Raw genomic sequence first — 17,738 nt, forward strand, 5'->3', positions numbered from 1 at the left:
CACAAAGTAGTTTCTGATTTAAAAAAATATTTTGCATAAATGAAGTTATCATGGAATATTTTAACGTGTGTGTGTGTGTGTATGCTTTATGTACCAGATCCTGCTTTTTTCTCTTGCCTTTCACTTGCTTCCTCTGCATTGACTGGTAGTCCCCAGAGAAGTTTTGTAAATTAGCTTATTAGCTATGATATCTTCCTGCCTACTCTCAATTTACTTCATGAGCTAGATGGAGCAGTGTCAGCGCAGGATTTCAAAAAATGCTTCATTGATGGAGCATATATGTCCAGTGCTGATATGTGCATATGTTTGGGTCCTCTTCATTCTGTTTGTCATTATTGACAAAGGATTTCCATTAGGAATGAAATGCAGTAATGGATGAACATACCATTAGTTAGATTTGGATGATTATATATGCTGTATGTGGGATTCCTGTTGTTTGGATGATGCTTGATAGAAATATCTTTTAATCCAAGGACCACCTACCACCAACAAGCCTCTTTCTATCTTTTATGGTATCCTGGTGGGTTCCCATCCATACCCTCATCTCTTCAAATATCTTTAGAGGGCAGATATTTGATCCACTTCCTTTTTTTGGATCTTCAGGAGTAGTTACCTAGCCTGTTTCTCCCATCCTGATCTTTTGCAGGAGTGAAGGCACACAAGTAGGCCCACTTCCCCTAAATTCCCCATCCTCCACCCCTACCATTCTGCATTAGTGAGAGTTAAAACGCCCCTTGCCCTTTTACTGTGACCCTTTAATTCAACGACTAAAAGGTACTGTTCTGTCACAAAGTACATTTAGCTCAAGAAAAAACCCTAAATTTAATCCAGATTTAGTCCTTTAGCGCAGTGCACTCTGGAATGTGTCTCAGTACAGGATATAAAATGCCAATGCAAAAACAGCAGTAGTGGGAGCAGCAGTAGTTTATTACCTGCTTCAGAGGTCGAGAAAATGTCTTCCACTCACCACAATAGGCTAAATACAGGATTCAGGGAAATTTGGGTTTATGTGGCTGGCCCCATAAGAACAGAGATGGGTGAAACTGACTTGCTAATGGGCCCCCTGGAAAAAGCATCATTCAAGAGTAAGAGTGGAAGCTGAGAGCAAAAAGGGGTAGTGATTGTCTCAACAGGTACAAGTTCTTCTTTGAGTGCTGGTCCCTATATGAATCCCAAACATGGGTGCGCATGCGCGCCATGCGCCAGAGCTGGAAAAGTAGTAGTAGCGTCCGTTGACCTGCATGTGTGTTGTGCATTGTCCGCGTGCTCGCATCCGAGGTTATCAGAGGATCTGCAGGTCAACACTGCTCCAGTTGCTAGCCTTGCTAAAAGAACTGCTTGTCCATTTTTTCAGTGTATATAGTGTATAGTAGCTTGTAAGACTCATAATTAGTTAGGATCCCTGTTGGACTTCTTCCCCCGTCGGGGAGATATTCCTCCTCCCCCCCCTCGGCTTCTGGGGATTGTGCCCTGGCAAGCCAACTTCAAAAGCCATGCTTCATTCCCACACTCCTTTTCTGTGAGTGACGAGCACCAACTGTGCCTTTACTGCCTTGGCGAATCCCACGTCGTCACCGGCTGTTCCTTCTGCTGATCGTTCCCGCTTCAAAATCGAGAAGCTAAAGAACTTTGCCTCTGTGCGTTTCTAATGGAGGAGGCTGTGCGCCCACTTGTGCAGTCTGATTCGAAACCGGCAGATCCACCAGAATGGTATCTGTCACCTCTGGTGAGTGCCCCTCTGTCTTGCTCCTGTGCAACAGAGCCATCAGTATTGCCACAGAAGCCCCACCATGAGCATAAGAAGCATGGACATGGGCGTAAGGGCAGCTCCCCGATGGGGACTGCCCTGAAACACAGCATTGCCTCCCTGAGCCAGGTCAGGTGAAGAGTTGTGCGTCGACCCGGCTGCTCCAGCTCCCAAGAAGCTCCGGAAGGAGCATAAGGCAAAGCACCGTCTACTCTCGAGGACCTTCCCTTTGGCAACCAAAAGCTCTTTAGTGACAAGATGGATGAATCCCTCCACACTCTCAATGATTCCCATGCCACTATGTGGTCACTCACCATTTACACCTAGGCCCCGACCTGCAGGCAGCAGAGGTTGTCCTTTCGCCCTGCCCCCACATCTCCTTCTAACCCTAATTCCAACAACAGGCGTCGTCCCAACATCATCAGTGCTATCAGCAACCGCGTTACTCCACTGCTACCACTTCTGCCCCCTCAACCTTCCCACAACATCAATCAAAACACCCATTTTGACTCCCGCATGAAGACCTCTGAACCTCCTCCTACCCCTTTCATGGTGCCCCATGTCATCTTTGGGGGCTGTCTTGCCTGTTTGCCCACAACTGGGGCAAGATCACCACAGACCGCTCGATACTTGACATCATTCATCAGAGTTACTCTATAGAATTCCTCATTCCCCCCTCGTAGCACGCTCCTGGAGATCCCTCCCACTGAGATCTCCTCTGAGAGGAAGCAGGCACCCTTCTCCGAAAGGGCGCCATGGAGCACATTCCCCTCCATTACTAGGGCTGCAGCTTTAATTCCCTGTATTTCCTTATTCTGAAAAAAACAGGCAGCTGCTGCCACATTCTGGACCTCCGATTACTCAACAGTTCATACGAAAATTCAAGTTCTGGATGGTCACACTTTCCCTCCTTATCCCTTCCCTCCCTCACGGAGCCTGGTTTGCGGCTCTCAATATGAAAAATGCATATTTCCACATCAACAGTCACCTGGCTCATTGGAAATTTCTCCGTTTTACGGTTGCTCATTCCCATTATCAGTTTTGTGTACTCCCCTTCGGCATTGCCACTGCTCCTTGTGTATTCGCAAAAGTCTTCACCGTCATTACAGCCCACATGCGATGCCTCGGCCACTCCATGTTTCCCTATCTTGATGACTGTTCCTCGTTGTGACATCATGCAACCACCTCCTTTCAGCTATTCAGACCCTTTGCAATCTCCTCGCCAACCTGAGCATTTGTATAACAAGGAAAAGCCAGTCCTCATCGCTACCCAATGGATCACTCCTGGACTCTCTCGTGAGCTGAGCTTTCCTCCCAACAGACCCGTTTGCCATCCACACCTCTCTCATCACAACATTATGCCACAAACCGCGCACCTGTATCCACCAATGTTTTTCCCTCCTTGGCCACATGGCGGCCTGCACCTCCATAACACCCCGTGCCTGCCTCCATATACGCTGCCTTCAACTGTGGCTCAGATTGATCTACAAATCACAGACAGACTGCTTGAACAAGTCTGTCCTGCTCCCCTGGTTTGTCCTAGACTCCTTCATGTGGTGGACCGACCTGTCAAAGGCTTGGTTGGCACCCTGTTTACACCTCCCACTCCCTGCACCACTCTCACCACAGACGCCTCCCTCACTGGTTGGGGCGCCCACCTGTCTAGTCACATGGCCCAGGGCCTCTGGACACCGAGAGAGGCCAAGATGCACATCATCATCCTGGAATTGAGAGTTGCCTGTCGGGCATTCCTCCCTCTCATAAATCACATCACATTCAACTGCTGTCCCACAACATGGCAACAGTTGTATATATCAACAAGCAAGGTGGTGCCAGGTCACACACTCTATGTGCAGAGGCCATCCAACTCTGGAAAGGGTGCATCAAGCATGATGTGATGCTACAAGCCGTGTATCTTCTGGGTGTCAGCAACTCCCTAGCAAACACGCTCAGCAGGTTTTTCTATGCAAACCATGAGTGGGAACTACGTGATCCCACATGATGCTCTGTCTTCCGCTGGTGGGGCAGGCACCCTGTGCTGGGAACTTTTTGTGACCACTGCGAACTGCAAACTCCTCCTCTTCTGCTCCAGATGGGCATTGGGGCCGGACTCACAGGGTGATGCCCTTCTCCGGCCCTATATCAACAAAGTCCGCTATGCCTTTCCCCTACTCCCGCAAGTCTTGCACAAGATTCAGTGGGATCAAGTGAAGGTCATACTGATAGTCCCCTTTTGGCCTTGTCAATACTGGTTCATGGACCTCCTCCATCTCCCTGCTTGTCGTCCCCCCACCCCCGATCTGCCTCCACACCCACCCAGATCTTCTCACACAGGCACAGGGATGACACCCCAACAGGTGCTTGCTCCACTTCACAGCCTGGTATTTGGATGGGGCTCGCGAGTAGACAGAGCATGCTCCACCCTGGTGCATGACATCCTCACGCACAGCAGGAGGCCATCTATCAGAGCCTGCTATCAGGCAAAATGGAAGCATTTCACCACTTGGGCATACCACCACCATTACCCACTTGACTCCATATCCATTCCTATCCTCCTGGGCTACCTCCTCCAACTTAAACTGTAGGCCCTCACCCACTCCTCTCTCAGAGCCTTCCTCCCTCCATTAGACAGTTCCTCCATCTTTACTCACCCAACCACCGTTTGCTTCCTCAATGGCTTGCTCAATGCCTTTCAACAAGTACAAAAACCTACCCTGTCTTGGGACCTGAATATCTCTCTCTGCTCTCACTAAAGCGCCTTTTGAAGCCCTTGCAACCTGCTTTGTTGCCCACCCTTTCCATGAAGATGATCTTCTTGGTGCCGTCACCTTAGCGATTCTGGTACTCTTATAGAAGATGAGCACTTTTAGTTCTGAGGTTAGCATCAGCTGGCATGACACTAATGAAACAAAAGGCACTACTCACAATGCCATTTTCTGCAAAACCTTTTATTACTGACAACAGCACTTCACAGGCTGTAACAAATCAAAAGCAGCTCAGGTCACTTTCATGTTAACTGCATGCAAGTTCACCTTGTCACTCTCTAGATTAGTTTTCTTGTGTGATAGCCAAATCAGCACCAAGAATGTCTAAAGAAATGCCGTTTTAAGGTCTTTTGTAGTTACAAGGCACATGAACAATCACTGCTTCAAAGAAAAATAAGAGATTTTAATTTCCTCTCTAGAATAGGGCTTAAGAAGTAAAGGCCGGCACACATTTAGGTAGCATGCATTCGCTTGATTGAAACAAAGAGGGCACAGAATTTGTTTTGGTTTGACGATGACACTTCTCCCTCTGAGGTCTTTAGAAATTCACGGTTAATATATACAATTTTTATATTAAATAATCTATTTTATATACATAAAAGAAACTTCCTGCTTTGGAAGTTAGCATGTCTCTTACTATCATCTATTCCTCTTTTTCTTTGCAACAAAAGACAACATTTATTCGATCAAGGTGTTGTTCATTTCCTTTTTAATCACACTTATTTTGAAAGTAGATTAGAGATACTTTGCTCTGAAAGATGAGTATATGAAAGAGATGTTTTACTATATCTGTTGTACAGTGTTTGTCCATGAAAAGACTAATTTTGCCTTAGATAACTAATATCATTAACTCAGTAGTTACAGCTCAAGGAAGACTGTATTAAAGAAAGTCTATAAAACCATTGGTCACATGAATTAATGCACAGGTAATTAATAAGTGTACAGAAATAAATTTGCATAGCACCAAAAGTATGCTAGGTATTTGACAGACCAGAAAAAAGAAGTCTTTTTTTTGTCCTTGAAAACTCATGAAAAAGCCTGTTCTCATAAGACTTCCAGCCCAATTTTGCAACATCACAAAGGCTCAGACCTTACCAGGTTCACCCATCGCTAATTCCCACTGCATAGTTGAAAACAAAATAATATGCTAGGAAGACAAATAACTTTATCTTTTTTGGTAGATCTAACTAACTTTGATTCCTTTAAAAAATACACACTTTAACAAAGGGAATCATTAGTTACTTTAGTTGTAAGTGGATATTTCTCAAAGAATATGACTTTTCTTTATAACTAATTCTTACTCTACCAGAGAGAGATGATTTTATAAATAGACCCAATCAATACTCAATTACAGACATTTGCATTGTTTCCTTTTCGTCATTCAAAATCTTTTAAAGACAATTGAGTTTCCCCCTTTCAAGGTTTCTTTACACCATTATTACAACTGCGTTATTCATCATGAGTCTTTTGACACTTATAGTTTTCCTTTCTCTTTTATGTGACACTGTTTTGGTAGATATATATATTATACTTGAGAGAGCAAGTGAGAGGTAAGGAAAAGTGAGGTTTTATTTACTGTGGAGGAGTTCCTGTTTTCTTTTCCAAGTGTAGCTCCCTCAGCACATATTTCCCTTCCATCCCCCTTCATGAACTAGAACTTTTTCTCACTTGAGAAATGCAGGTTAGTGTCCATCTCTTCCTTTATAGAAGGGAATATGATGTCACAGGCTCATCGACAGGTCTATAAAATTTCTCTCGAACCACCTGTGTGGACCACTCATCAGTGCTGAGGGAGCTGTACTGGGAAAGGGAAACAGAGGCTTCTCCACGGTAAGAATAACCCCACTTTCTATCAGTTATGTGTATTGTTATATTTTGCTGATTGATACTGCCTTTTAGCACTGCACTAACGTATTTTATTCTTTAAAACTGGAATAAGCAGTATGTTGGTGATGGTGCAGCACAATTTGGGCTAACTTGAGGAAACTGTACTTTTGTAATAATCACAATTTTCAACAGCCTCTCTGTACCGGAGAAGAAAAAGCACTTAGTTGCACTGGAAGGTTGCAAATTAATGATGTAAAGAGAATCCTGCTTGTTTCAGTAGATACAAAACAGTTGTTACAGTTATTGATGTTCCTCTACAGAAATACCTGAAACAGTACTCACCACTGGTGTTTTGTTGCTTTGGCCATAGACATTTGAAAGCTTCTTAGATAAAGAGCTCAGTTCTGCTTGCAAAAGCTGAAAATAAAATAATTTTTGCATATTATATATGTGAATGAAGAATTTTGAACCTAGACTGGATAAGCCTCTGAGTATGTAAAAACAGCAGATCTCATCAGTATAGAATATTAAAATATAGAGGACATGAAGGTTTCAGTACTGGCACTTCTTTTTCATTTGGTTTTTATTCTTTAATGTTTAGGTGCCTTGACCCAAGCCATTCGCAATTTTGCAAAAAGCCTTGAAGGTTGGCTTTCCAATGCCATGAACAATATTCCACAGAGAATGATACAAACCAAGGTAAAATTAAGTAACCATTTAGTTTGGAATGAAAGTTGCATTATTCAACAGTGAGCCTGAATGACATTAATGACTATAGTAAAAATAGTAGCATTTTGACAACTACAACAAATGCTGTTATGTTTATGTTTTGTTTGCTGAAATTCTTTAAAACATATGAGAAAACATTATTTGATCTGTAATTTTAAATGCTGTGATTCACACGTAAGATGGCTCACACAAAATGAATATATAATTAAAATGTAATATAAAAGAATCATCAAGGGACAAGTTGATCCAAAAATAATGTAAGTACAACATGATTTGAGAAAATGGATTTCTTTATAGGTTGCCGCTGTAAGTGCCTTTGCCCAGACTCTGCGAAGATACACATCTCTTAATCACCTGGCTCAGGCAGCTCGTGCTGTGCTTCAGAACACTTCTCAAATCAACCAGATGCTCAATGACCTCAACCGTGTTGATTTTGCCAATGTCCAGGTAAACTGTAGCTTTACAAAACAGAGAGTTTATCAAGTGTTCTCTTTTGTTTTCCCCATAACTCTGAACATTAGTATTAGCTCACATATTTCCACCCAGAAAATGCAACAGGAACATTTTGCTGAGGTGTATACTGAGTGCGTCTTTACACAACTGTCCCCAGGAAGGAAAGAAATCAGAGTTTTTTCCTCTCGATTTCCTCTGTTCTAACCCAAAGTGTTCTGCTGACTTTCATTTAGTGGAGATGCAAATGAGGAGTCCACCTGTTTTTAGAACTAATGCCTCTCTCTTGTGATGAGGTCTACTGCAATATTTCTAGTGAGGGTGTCCTACTCACTTTTTTTTTTTTAAACATTTAAAAGTAGTACACTTACCTGCTATGGTCACAACGTGTTTCAAATTATTTATTCTATTTAAAATGTGATTCCAGTGTCTCTATAAATATACTATAAATCGCATAATTAATTTGGACAGCCTTGATCTCACCCACTGCTTACTACTCTCTGCACTAGTACTCCTGCTCACCCAACATGCTGCCAGTACACTCCCTATAACCCACCAACTCCTGAAATTTTCATTATAAACGTTAGGAAGGACTAGAGTTAAAGACGTTTCATATGAAAATATTTGAGTATTACTCTCTATTCATTTCTGTTTTTTCTATAGTATTCTTAGTTTATGTATTTTATTTAAAGCCCATTTTCATATTTTGTTTATTTTTTGTCCACCTTTTTGTAAGAATGAGATTATGGGGGATTTAAAAATAAAAATGGCTTCATTAGTTTGCCTGGAAAGAGTAGTTCATCCTCTTCATTCAGCTGATTATTTAATCTTTCATAATAATTTTCCTTTTATGCATAAGCTTCACGTACTGATGTTAATTGAAGATATGTTATGTACTGTAATAGGAGCAGGCTTCCTGGGTATGCCAGTGTGATGACAACATGGTTCAGAGACTAGAAACCGACTTCAAGATGACTCTTCAGCAGCAGAGCACTCTGGAGCAGTGGGCTGCCTGGCTCGATAACGTAATGATGCAAGCATTGAAACCATATGAAGGAAGACCCAGCTTTCCTAAAGCAGCACGGCAATTTCTGCTAAAATGGTCTTTCTACAGGTAGTTCTTAAAATTCTTCTTAAATGTTTTCAGTGTATTTCATACTTTGCTGTTGATGTGTGCGCACACACAGAGATTTTGATAACATTGAAGAAAAATAAGATCAGACCATAGAGCACTCATTATTAAAGATTCCATAGCATTTTTCAAAAGGGTAGGGTTATATTAACCTCAAATTCAAGGCCAGAATGCAACTCAGTGGTTGAGGAGCGATCCTTGTGAACTATTTCAGAAGCATTGTACAAGTGCAAATGAGAACAAAATTTGGTCCTAAGTTTGTAACATGTTCAGGAAATCTTTGGGATGAAACACTATATAACTGTACAATTATTTTTATTAATATTTATTTATTAAAATACCATGTCTTCTATTTTTATTTCATTTTGAAGACAGACTTTTTTAATATGCGGAAGAACATCAAGCTAAAAGTAAATATTCTGTGTTAGCTCTGCTTCTGTTATCAAAGAAGAGCTGGTAAATAAAGTATATTCTTTGTGTGTCATGTTTGTATATAAATACATGGTTACATTATGTAACTTTTTTCTGTGTGTATAAAGTACATTGACAGAACATTTCTTAATTTTTTAAAGATGATCCATTATAGTATCTGTTTTATGAGTCTAATATTGTGGAGTTTTTTTCAAACAAAAACTGCATTTGTATATACAACAGGTACACTTGCTAACTTATTGGCACAACTTACATGACCAGCTTTGAAAATTGTATCAATGAGAAATCTGTATCATTGTGTTGCAGTTTTGGCATGAATGATGGTATAGCTGAAAGGCATATTTCCTTTTGTACTTTCAGATCTTTGTTTAAACTAGAATAATTATAATACAATGTTTTTTATTTAGGATTCAAGTAGAAGACTCTTTCTTGTATTTTAATGCCAGTTTTTCAAACGGCTGATTTTTGCATGTGCCTAACTGATGTGCATGTAACCTTTAATGTGTGCCCCCAAATTGGGATGATTCTATACCAATGCATTGAAAGGTGTGCATGCATAAAGAAACACACTTTTGAAAATCTGGCTCCTAGATTCTAGGAGTGTGGTCTCACAGATGATAATTTTAGAGAAAGGGGAAAGTTGTTTACCTGTAAAGTGACTTCTCTGAAAATAGTATAATATAGAAATGCAAATTCACCTACTCTATTTAACTTTTGAGAAATGTTTGGGCTGGGTCTATGCCAAAATAATCCATATTTGCAGAGCAAGGCATGGTATATAGATTCTGGAGTATTTAGGCAAATAATATTTTTTGATATCTTTCCTGCATTGGTTTCCTTGACATTGCACACCGAAACCCCCATAACTCAGGAGTTTTGTGTCTGTGAATAATGTTAACTGCAGAAGATTCTTCTCTGAGTTAATTCGACATAGGGGTAAAGCATGTAATTGTAAATATGGGGTAATTTTAATATTTATTTTATATATATATATGTATATATATATATATATTTTTTTTCATTTTTAAACAGCTCAATGGTTATTCGAGACTTAACCTTGCGCAGTGCTGCTAGCTTTGGCTCTTTTCATCTGATCCGCCTGCTTTATGATGAGTACATGTTTTACTTAGTAGAACATCGTGTTGCTCAGGCAACAGGAGAAACACCTATAGCAGTTATGGGAGAGGTAAGATAATATGCAAGAGACTTGACTGGTTGATTTAGAGATGAATTTGGAATATACCTTTACAAAGTGTCTGTAATGTCTAATTAAATGTGGGAAGAGTTTAGTAATATAACTGCTGTAGGCATAAGGTTTGGACTGGGTTTGAAATAGACCAACATTTTCAAACTTGGGTGCCCAAAGTTAGGTATCTTAATCCACGTTTAGGCAACTAAATAAGTTGCCTGATTTGCAAAGTTATTGTGCACTCATAACTCAGTACTCTATAAACATTGCAAAAGAAAGCTGTAGTTGGAAACTCTTCTTTTCAGTGAACTATCTGCAGAAAGTAAGAATTAATTTCCTTAAACATTTGCATAATAAACTGAAAATCTGAAATAAATAATTTGGATTAGATATAAATGTCTCAGATCCCAGTTGTGCAAACACTTACATATGCTTGATTTTACACACAACTAGTCCTTTTGGCTTCACTGGTACTATTCATGTACATAACTATTTTAATTTTACAAAGAGCTGCCTTCTCTGATGTAGAGGTTTGGGCACTCTCCTGGGATGCTGAGGGCCCTGGTTCAATCCCTATGGTGGGGAAGGGGTTTATGGGGGGAGGGATAGCTCAGTGGTTTGAGCATTGGCCTGCTAAACCCAGGGTTGTGAGTTCAATCCTTGAGGGGGCCACTTAGGGATCTGGGGCAAAATCAGTACTTGGTCCTGCTAGTGAAGGCAGGGGGCTGGACTCGATGACCTTTCAAGGTCCCTTCCAGTTCTAGGAGATAGGATATCTCCATTAATTTATTTATATATAAATTAAACCCCATACATAAGTGGCTGCTGGATTGGGACCCATGTAGTTAGCAGGTGGCTAATCTAACTGAAATGTGGTTTTTATACCATGGAATCATCATGTTATGTCTATTACATTGTTAAGTCAATTCAAAACTTAAGTTGACATCATACAGCATTCTTCCCTCAAGATCTATTTAATATTATTATTAAATATTATCCATAAATGTTAGCTTAATTTGTGGTGTGGCTTAATACAACATAATACGGCATCACACAATTGAGAAAAATAAATCATTGTGTTTCTGAGTAGCCACCTGCTAACCATTCAGATATTTATATCCAATACCAGCTTTTTTTTTTAATTGCAGTGTTTCCCCATTATAATGTATGTATAGTAAGGAATATGTCAAAATGTAGAGTTGCTATATTTCTGTCTTTTTAATTGAAATAGAATTTGCCAACTGTGAGGTGTTTAGCTTGAGGGTTTCAATAATGGTCTGGTATAAATTGAGGACTGGCAAACTTCTATAGCTCAAATAAGAACCAACCCAAAACTGTTTTGAGTTTTTGGGGGAAAGTGGTTAACTATTTTTTTATTTATTCCCTTTTGTATATCTGTGCACTTCCTGGTTTTGGATGAAATAGCAAAAGGAAGGCTAATTCTTTCTGTATTTTTGACCAGAATGAAGCCAAGTAGTGTTAGAAATATATTATATAAATATATGTTGATCTGACCTAAGAATTATAGGTCAGATTTTGTTCTACAGTTTCTCATTCAAAAAAGGGATGGAACTGGAGGATTGTTTTCCAGGTGGTATGGGTGGCTGGTAGGCAACATTGCATTTAGTTAGTTTGCATAAATCAGTTAATTACCAGAATAAGATACACCTGATGTAAACCCCAACTATTTGGCCACACTGGAAGAAAGACAAGAGGCAATTGATGTGTTTTAATTAGACTGCAACTCTGTCACCTCAAGTGTTTGGGAATATCCAGCAATAAAATTGTACAGTGCAGGTCATCATCATTTGCCACATAATTTCCAACCTGGTCCTGGCCATCCCATTGCTGAAATCCAGCCACCCTCTTAAGGGGAAATTTTGTGGAAGCTTTTTGTTTAAATATTGGCAGCACATCATAGGCACCAACAATATTTTCTGAACTTTACAATGCAGGAATATCTTACTCAAAGAGCTTGCACTCAAAACAGGCAAAGGTCTTGGCAAAGATGTCAGATAATTATTTTAATCAGGATTTTAACTTCAGTTTTTAATTTGTTTCACCATTTTCATTGCTGGGGCTTTTTATTTTAGCTTTGATGTTATTTCCTTAATGTAAACCATGGTAAAATGCATCTTAGTGGGAATGGAAAATGAGCTACTGTACTAAGTGAAAGTCTCTCTGATTTTCTGCACCCTGTCATCCTCACCTCTATATATGCTTCCTTTTTGGTCAGTAGAAAGATTGTATTTAAAAATCACCAAAAAGAAAAACCAAACTGTCTTATTTGCAAAAAAATCTTCAAGGTGATTAATCTACCAATTGTGGCAACTATATATTTTTTTCACAACTGGTATATATCTAGCTTCACTGTGTCTTTTCTAAAATATGCTGTCCTACATCTTAATTTTGATAACTTGGTTTAAAGGTTTCATGGTCTCTGAATCAGAATTATTCTATAGAATCAGAATTATTCAGATTAAGGTGGACCAGTTGAAAAACAAAGGTTTTTCTTGCTGTTTTTGCACCACGGCAGCAAAGCAGTTATTTGACTGTAACTGTTTTAAAAAATTGGTGAGTTAAATTGCAAATCATTTTCTAACTACATGATAAAAAGGATGGACTATGTCACCATTTTGTTTGATGCTTATATAGGACGTGCAGTATGGGTTTTAAGACTAGCCAAGAATATTTATTATTTTGCAGTTTGGCGACTTAAATGCTGTTTCCCCTGGAAATATGGATAAAGGTAAGTACTTAATCTCTTGAACATATAATTCTTTATAGAACTAGTATTATCTGGAGCAAGACAAATCTTAATATTATGTAAATATAGTAGGGCTGTCAAGTGATTAAAAAATTAATCGCGATTAATTACGCGATTAAAAAAGTTAATCACGATTAATCACATGATTAATCACACTGTTAAACAATAATAGAATAGTACCATTTATTTAAATACTTTTGGATGTTGTCTACATTTTCAAATATATTGATTTGAATTACAACACAGAATACAAAGTGTACAGTGTTCACTTTATATTTATTTTTTATTATAAGTATTTGCACTGTAAAAAAAAAAAAAATAGTATTTTTCAATTCACCTAATACAAGTACTATAGTGCAATCTCAGACAAGCAAGTTTGGTTACAATTTGCAGGAAATACTGCTGCCCACTTCTTGTTTACAATGTCACCTGAAAGTGAGAACAGGTTTTCACATGGCACTGTTGTAGCCAGCGCTGCAAGATATTTACGTGCCAGATGCCCTAAAGATTCATATGTCCCTTCATGCTTCAACCACCATTCCAGACGACATGCGTCCATGCTGATGACTGGTTCTGCTCGATAACGATCCAAAGCAGTGCGGACCGACACATGTTCATTTTCATCCTCTGAGTCAGATGCCACCAGCAAAAGGTTGATTTTCTTTTTTGGTGTTCAGGTTCTGTAGTTTCCGTATCTGAGTGTTGCTCTTTTAAGTCTTCTGAAAGCATGCTCCACACCTTGTCCCTCTCAGATTTTGAACAGCACTTCAGATTCTTAAACCTTGGGTCGAGTGCTGTAGCTATTTTTAGAAATCTCACATTGGTACCTTCTTTGTGTTTTGTCAAATCTGCTGTGAAAGTGTTCTTAAAACGAACATGTGCTGGGTCATCATCTGAGACTGCTATGACATGAAATATATGGCAGAATGCAGGAAAAACAGAACAGGAGACATACAATTCTCCCCCAAGGAGTTCAGTCACAAATGTAATTAACACATTATTTTTTAATGAGCATCATCATCATGGAAGCATGTCCTCTGGAATGGTGGCCAAAGAATGAAGGGGCATACGAATGTTTAGCATATCTGGCACATAAGTACCTTGCAATGCTGGCTACAAAAGTTCCATGCAAATGCCTGTTCTCACTTTCAGGTGACATTGTAAACAAGAAGCAGGCAGCGTTCTCTCCTGCAAATTTTAACCAAACTTGCTTGTCTGAGCGATTGGCTGAAGAAGGACTGAGTGGACTTGTAGGCTCTAAAGTTTTACATTGTTTTATTTTTAATGCAGTTATTTTTTTGTACATAACTATTCTACATTTGTAAGTTCAACTTTCATGATAAAGAGATTGCACTACAGTACTTGTATTAGGTGAATTGAAAAATACTATTTCTTTTGTTTTTTTCAGTGCAAATATTGGTAATAAAAAAAATATAAAGTGAGCACTGTACACTTTGTATTCCGTGGTGTAATTAAAATCAATATATTTGAAAATGTAGAAAACATCCAAAAATATTTAATAAACTTCAATTGGTATTCTATTCTTTAACAGTGCGATTAATCGTGATTTATTTTTTCAAGTTAATCGCGTGAGTTAACTGCGATTGACAGCCCTAAAATATAGTAGCGCAGATCCTACAACTAGATTGTGATAATTTTCTGAATTAGTGTTCTATAATATCTACAGTATGTTTCAGTATATAATAATTGCAGGATGCTGCAGATATGGCCTTTAATAAGAAAATCTTTTAAAAGGGCTGATTGTTTATACATTAGTAGGTATTCAGAATCCCACCCCAAAACTAGCTACATGCTGGTGAGTGAATCTATTCACATTTGTGAATAGATAGTCTGTAAGAGTTTTCTCTAAGGACTGCAAAATTGCGCCCATTGTTTGTCAAGCACTTAGTTATTTGGCAAACTTTTTAAATAGTGAGAAGTATAACAGAGAGCAGGTAAATTTCTAGGTCCTCTAAGTAGAGTCTTGGAATCAGCAAATCTGGCCTCTGTTCTCTTCTTTCCCACTGGCTTGCTATGTGATCTTGGGCAAGTCACTTAGCTTCTCTTCACCTCAGTTTGTGTTAATCCTGCAGATGAAAGACATTATATAAGTATAAAGTTATTGTTACTTTAGTGACACTATTATATTTGTTTGAGCTGACTTGAAGGGGAAAAAAGCAATTGCAATATTAAGAATGTGTACTATAATGTTTGAAGCTGAGAGTTCATTGAACACATGAATCTCGCATTATGCACTGACGTTTTTCCAGTAAAATCTCAATTTTCAGTTTATACTTTCTCAGGTAGCTAGATTTCCATTTTTCATATCTTACGTGTTGTTTGCAAAATAAAAGCCTTAGTAATTCACAGTATTTAAATTATTTTTCACTGTGTGCTAGTTTCATGGTTGTTTGTTTGTGCAGATGAGGGCAGTGAAGTTGAAAGCGAAATAGATGAAGAGCTAGAGGAATCTGGAGAGCCACAAGCCAAGAGAGAGAAAACAGAGCTAACCCAGGCATTTCAGGTGGGCTGCATGCAGCCAGTACTAGAGAGTGGAGTACAGCAGAACCTCCTGACCCCACTTCACAATGAGCACATTGTCACAAGTACTCAGACTATCAGACAATGCAGTGCTACTGGAAATACATATACTGCAGTCTAACAAATATTAAAGCTTTTTTCCCCCCAGATTACATTAGCCCTGTTGATGTTGGGCTTAATATGAAAAAACGAGAATAAGTCTGAAGGCGACTGTTGTCAAATTTTAGCTTTGCTGAACATTACCTTTGTTGGAGTTGTGAAATGGAATGGGTGTATGTATTTTGCCAGATCTGTTTAAAAAAATTTTTTTGTAAACAAAATCATTTTACATTGGTCACTCAATATTAAGAGTTTTCTTAGTTTCACATGTCAAGAAGGATTTTGCAAAGCTTACTATTAATGTTTTTGTCCTCTTATAATTAAAGTAATTTAATTTTTTCATAGTTTTTTTTAAAATGTTAATGTTAATTGTTAGTTATGGTGATGATTTAATATACATAGTTTTTTAATTAGATGCACTTCTGTGAAATATCAAAAGAAATATTTTCTTTGATTTACACTGGAGGCATATTCATTTGACAGCAGATGCATCAAATTTGTCATAAAAAGGTGCTTTTCATTGGACAGAACTAGAAGACACTACTATTTTGATCACATTTCTGAGCATTCAGTGGGAAAGTTTTAGGAATTTTTATTATAATGCTGGAGGGTTGGGAAGATCTATTGTTTTCTTTATCTAAGGAAGAGTTGTGTTTTCTGCATTCATGAATGCAGACTAAATGAGAGAATGATAATGTGTACGTAATAAATGTACATAATTATCAGACCATCACGTAAACAATGCAAACTTCCATTGAAATCATCAGTTTTACATTTTATTTGCATACCAGTTCCTCTGTTTGAAGACTACTGATTCTATATTTGAGACCACTGCACAGATGCTTTCAGCTGTTAAGTGGGACTGTAGTAGTTAGATACTGAAGTTGAAAAAGAAGTGACTTGATTTTTTTAAGTGTATGTGCTACTTATGCTGAACTGGACATACAGGAAACCATTCCATCTGGATGACTTTCTTCTATTCCAGGTCTTTTTCCTACTAGTAGTTGAATCTGCTGCTCTTATAAAAGATAACTTATAGAATGCAAGGAATGTAGCAACCTGCATCATATTTACTTCAAAAATATTTCCTGGTTCTTAAAGTAAGTGGATTTAAATTTTTACAAAAATTAAATAAGGCAGTGTAACTGGCACACCTCATTTGTACTTATTCCCAATTGTGTAGAATTTGAATAGGTGGCTAGATGGACCATTGCCATTTAAGAATGTACATCAGGGATCATTGTACCTCGGCTATTACATGGTGCCTTAAACAGAACTGAAGCTAAGATTTAGTACTTTTTGTTATTAATAACTCTTAAATTCATTCAACAAGGTGTGCCTGTCATTTTCAAATTCCCTAAGAAGTAAGGGCAGGTTACATATTCTTCAAAGAAATAAAGGAAATTTTTTATTACTAAATGGTGTTAATATCCCTCTTAGAGTGACAATAAACCTATTTTTTCTTGTTTCTAGCTGAATTTCACTTTATTACAAATGAGATATGCTTGGGGATCTGGAAAGCAAAACTAGCTTTAATGCCAACTTCAAATGTTAACAAAGTAGGTTAACCCCAGCCCCAAGCATGGTTATATATTTTCTAAACCCTTGTCTACTTTTAATTTTAGAAAGTAAACAAAATGAGCAGGTACTTAATGCAGAGCATGTTTTCAATTTGTATGTGTGGTGGGGTGTCAGTCTGCAATTACGTTTAATGGCTAAATCATAGAGAATGTGTGTACATCCCATTTTAATTGACATGAAACATCCCACAGGCATGTGTGATTATTTTATACATTTCATTATTTTTAAAACAGGCACACAGATCTACTCAGTTCTAATAGTGGAAATAAACAAGCAAGTAAAAAAGCCAAAAATGAAGGAAAGCACACACACAAACATTTCAGTTTTATTGAAAGGGCCTGTTGGAAAAAAAAACTAAGGAGTTATTTAGTCTGGTTTATTTAGTGTGTCTGTGAACTGATCTTTTTTACATGTACCAAATGGCTGAACAGCATGTGAGATGAACAGTATATTTATAGTATACATCTTTCTTGCTAGAG

General features: G+C 38.4%; 1 protein-coding gene across 1 annotated transcript in view; it reads left to right on the top strand.

The window, feature by feature from the left end:
- The window catches only part of RFX3 (regulatory factor X3), a 218,501-nt gene extending 202,801 nt beyond the window's left edge, over positions 1 to 15,700 (top strand). The window contains exons 12-17 of the mRNA XM_065406095.1: positions 6,941 to 7,038; positions 7,366 to 7,515; positions 8,424 to 8,632; positions 10,115 to 10,268; positions 12,978 to 13,020; positions 15,462 to 15,700. Of these exons, the coding sequence (XP_065262167.1) occupies positions 6,941 to 7,038; positions 7,366 to 7,515; positions 8,424 to 8,632; positions 10,115 to 10,268; positions 12,978 to 13,020; positions 15,462 to 15,700 (893 nt within the window). The remainder of the gene's footprint in view (positions 1 to 6,940; positions 7,039 to 7,365; positions 7,516 to 8,423; positions 8,633 to 10,114; positions 10,269 to 12,977; positions 13,021 to 15,461) is intronic.
- The last annotated feature ends 2,038 nt before the right edge of the window (positions 15,701 to 17,738 follow it).

Source organism: Emys orbicularis, chromosome 6, assembly GCF_028017835.1.
Source record: "Emys orbicularis isolate rEmyOrb1 chromosome 6, rEmyOrb1.hap1, whole genome shotgun sequence".
NCBI lineage: Eukaryota > Metazoa > Chordata > Testudines > Emydidae > Emys > Emys orbicularis.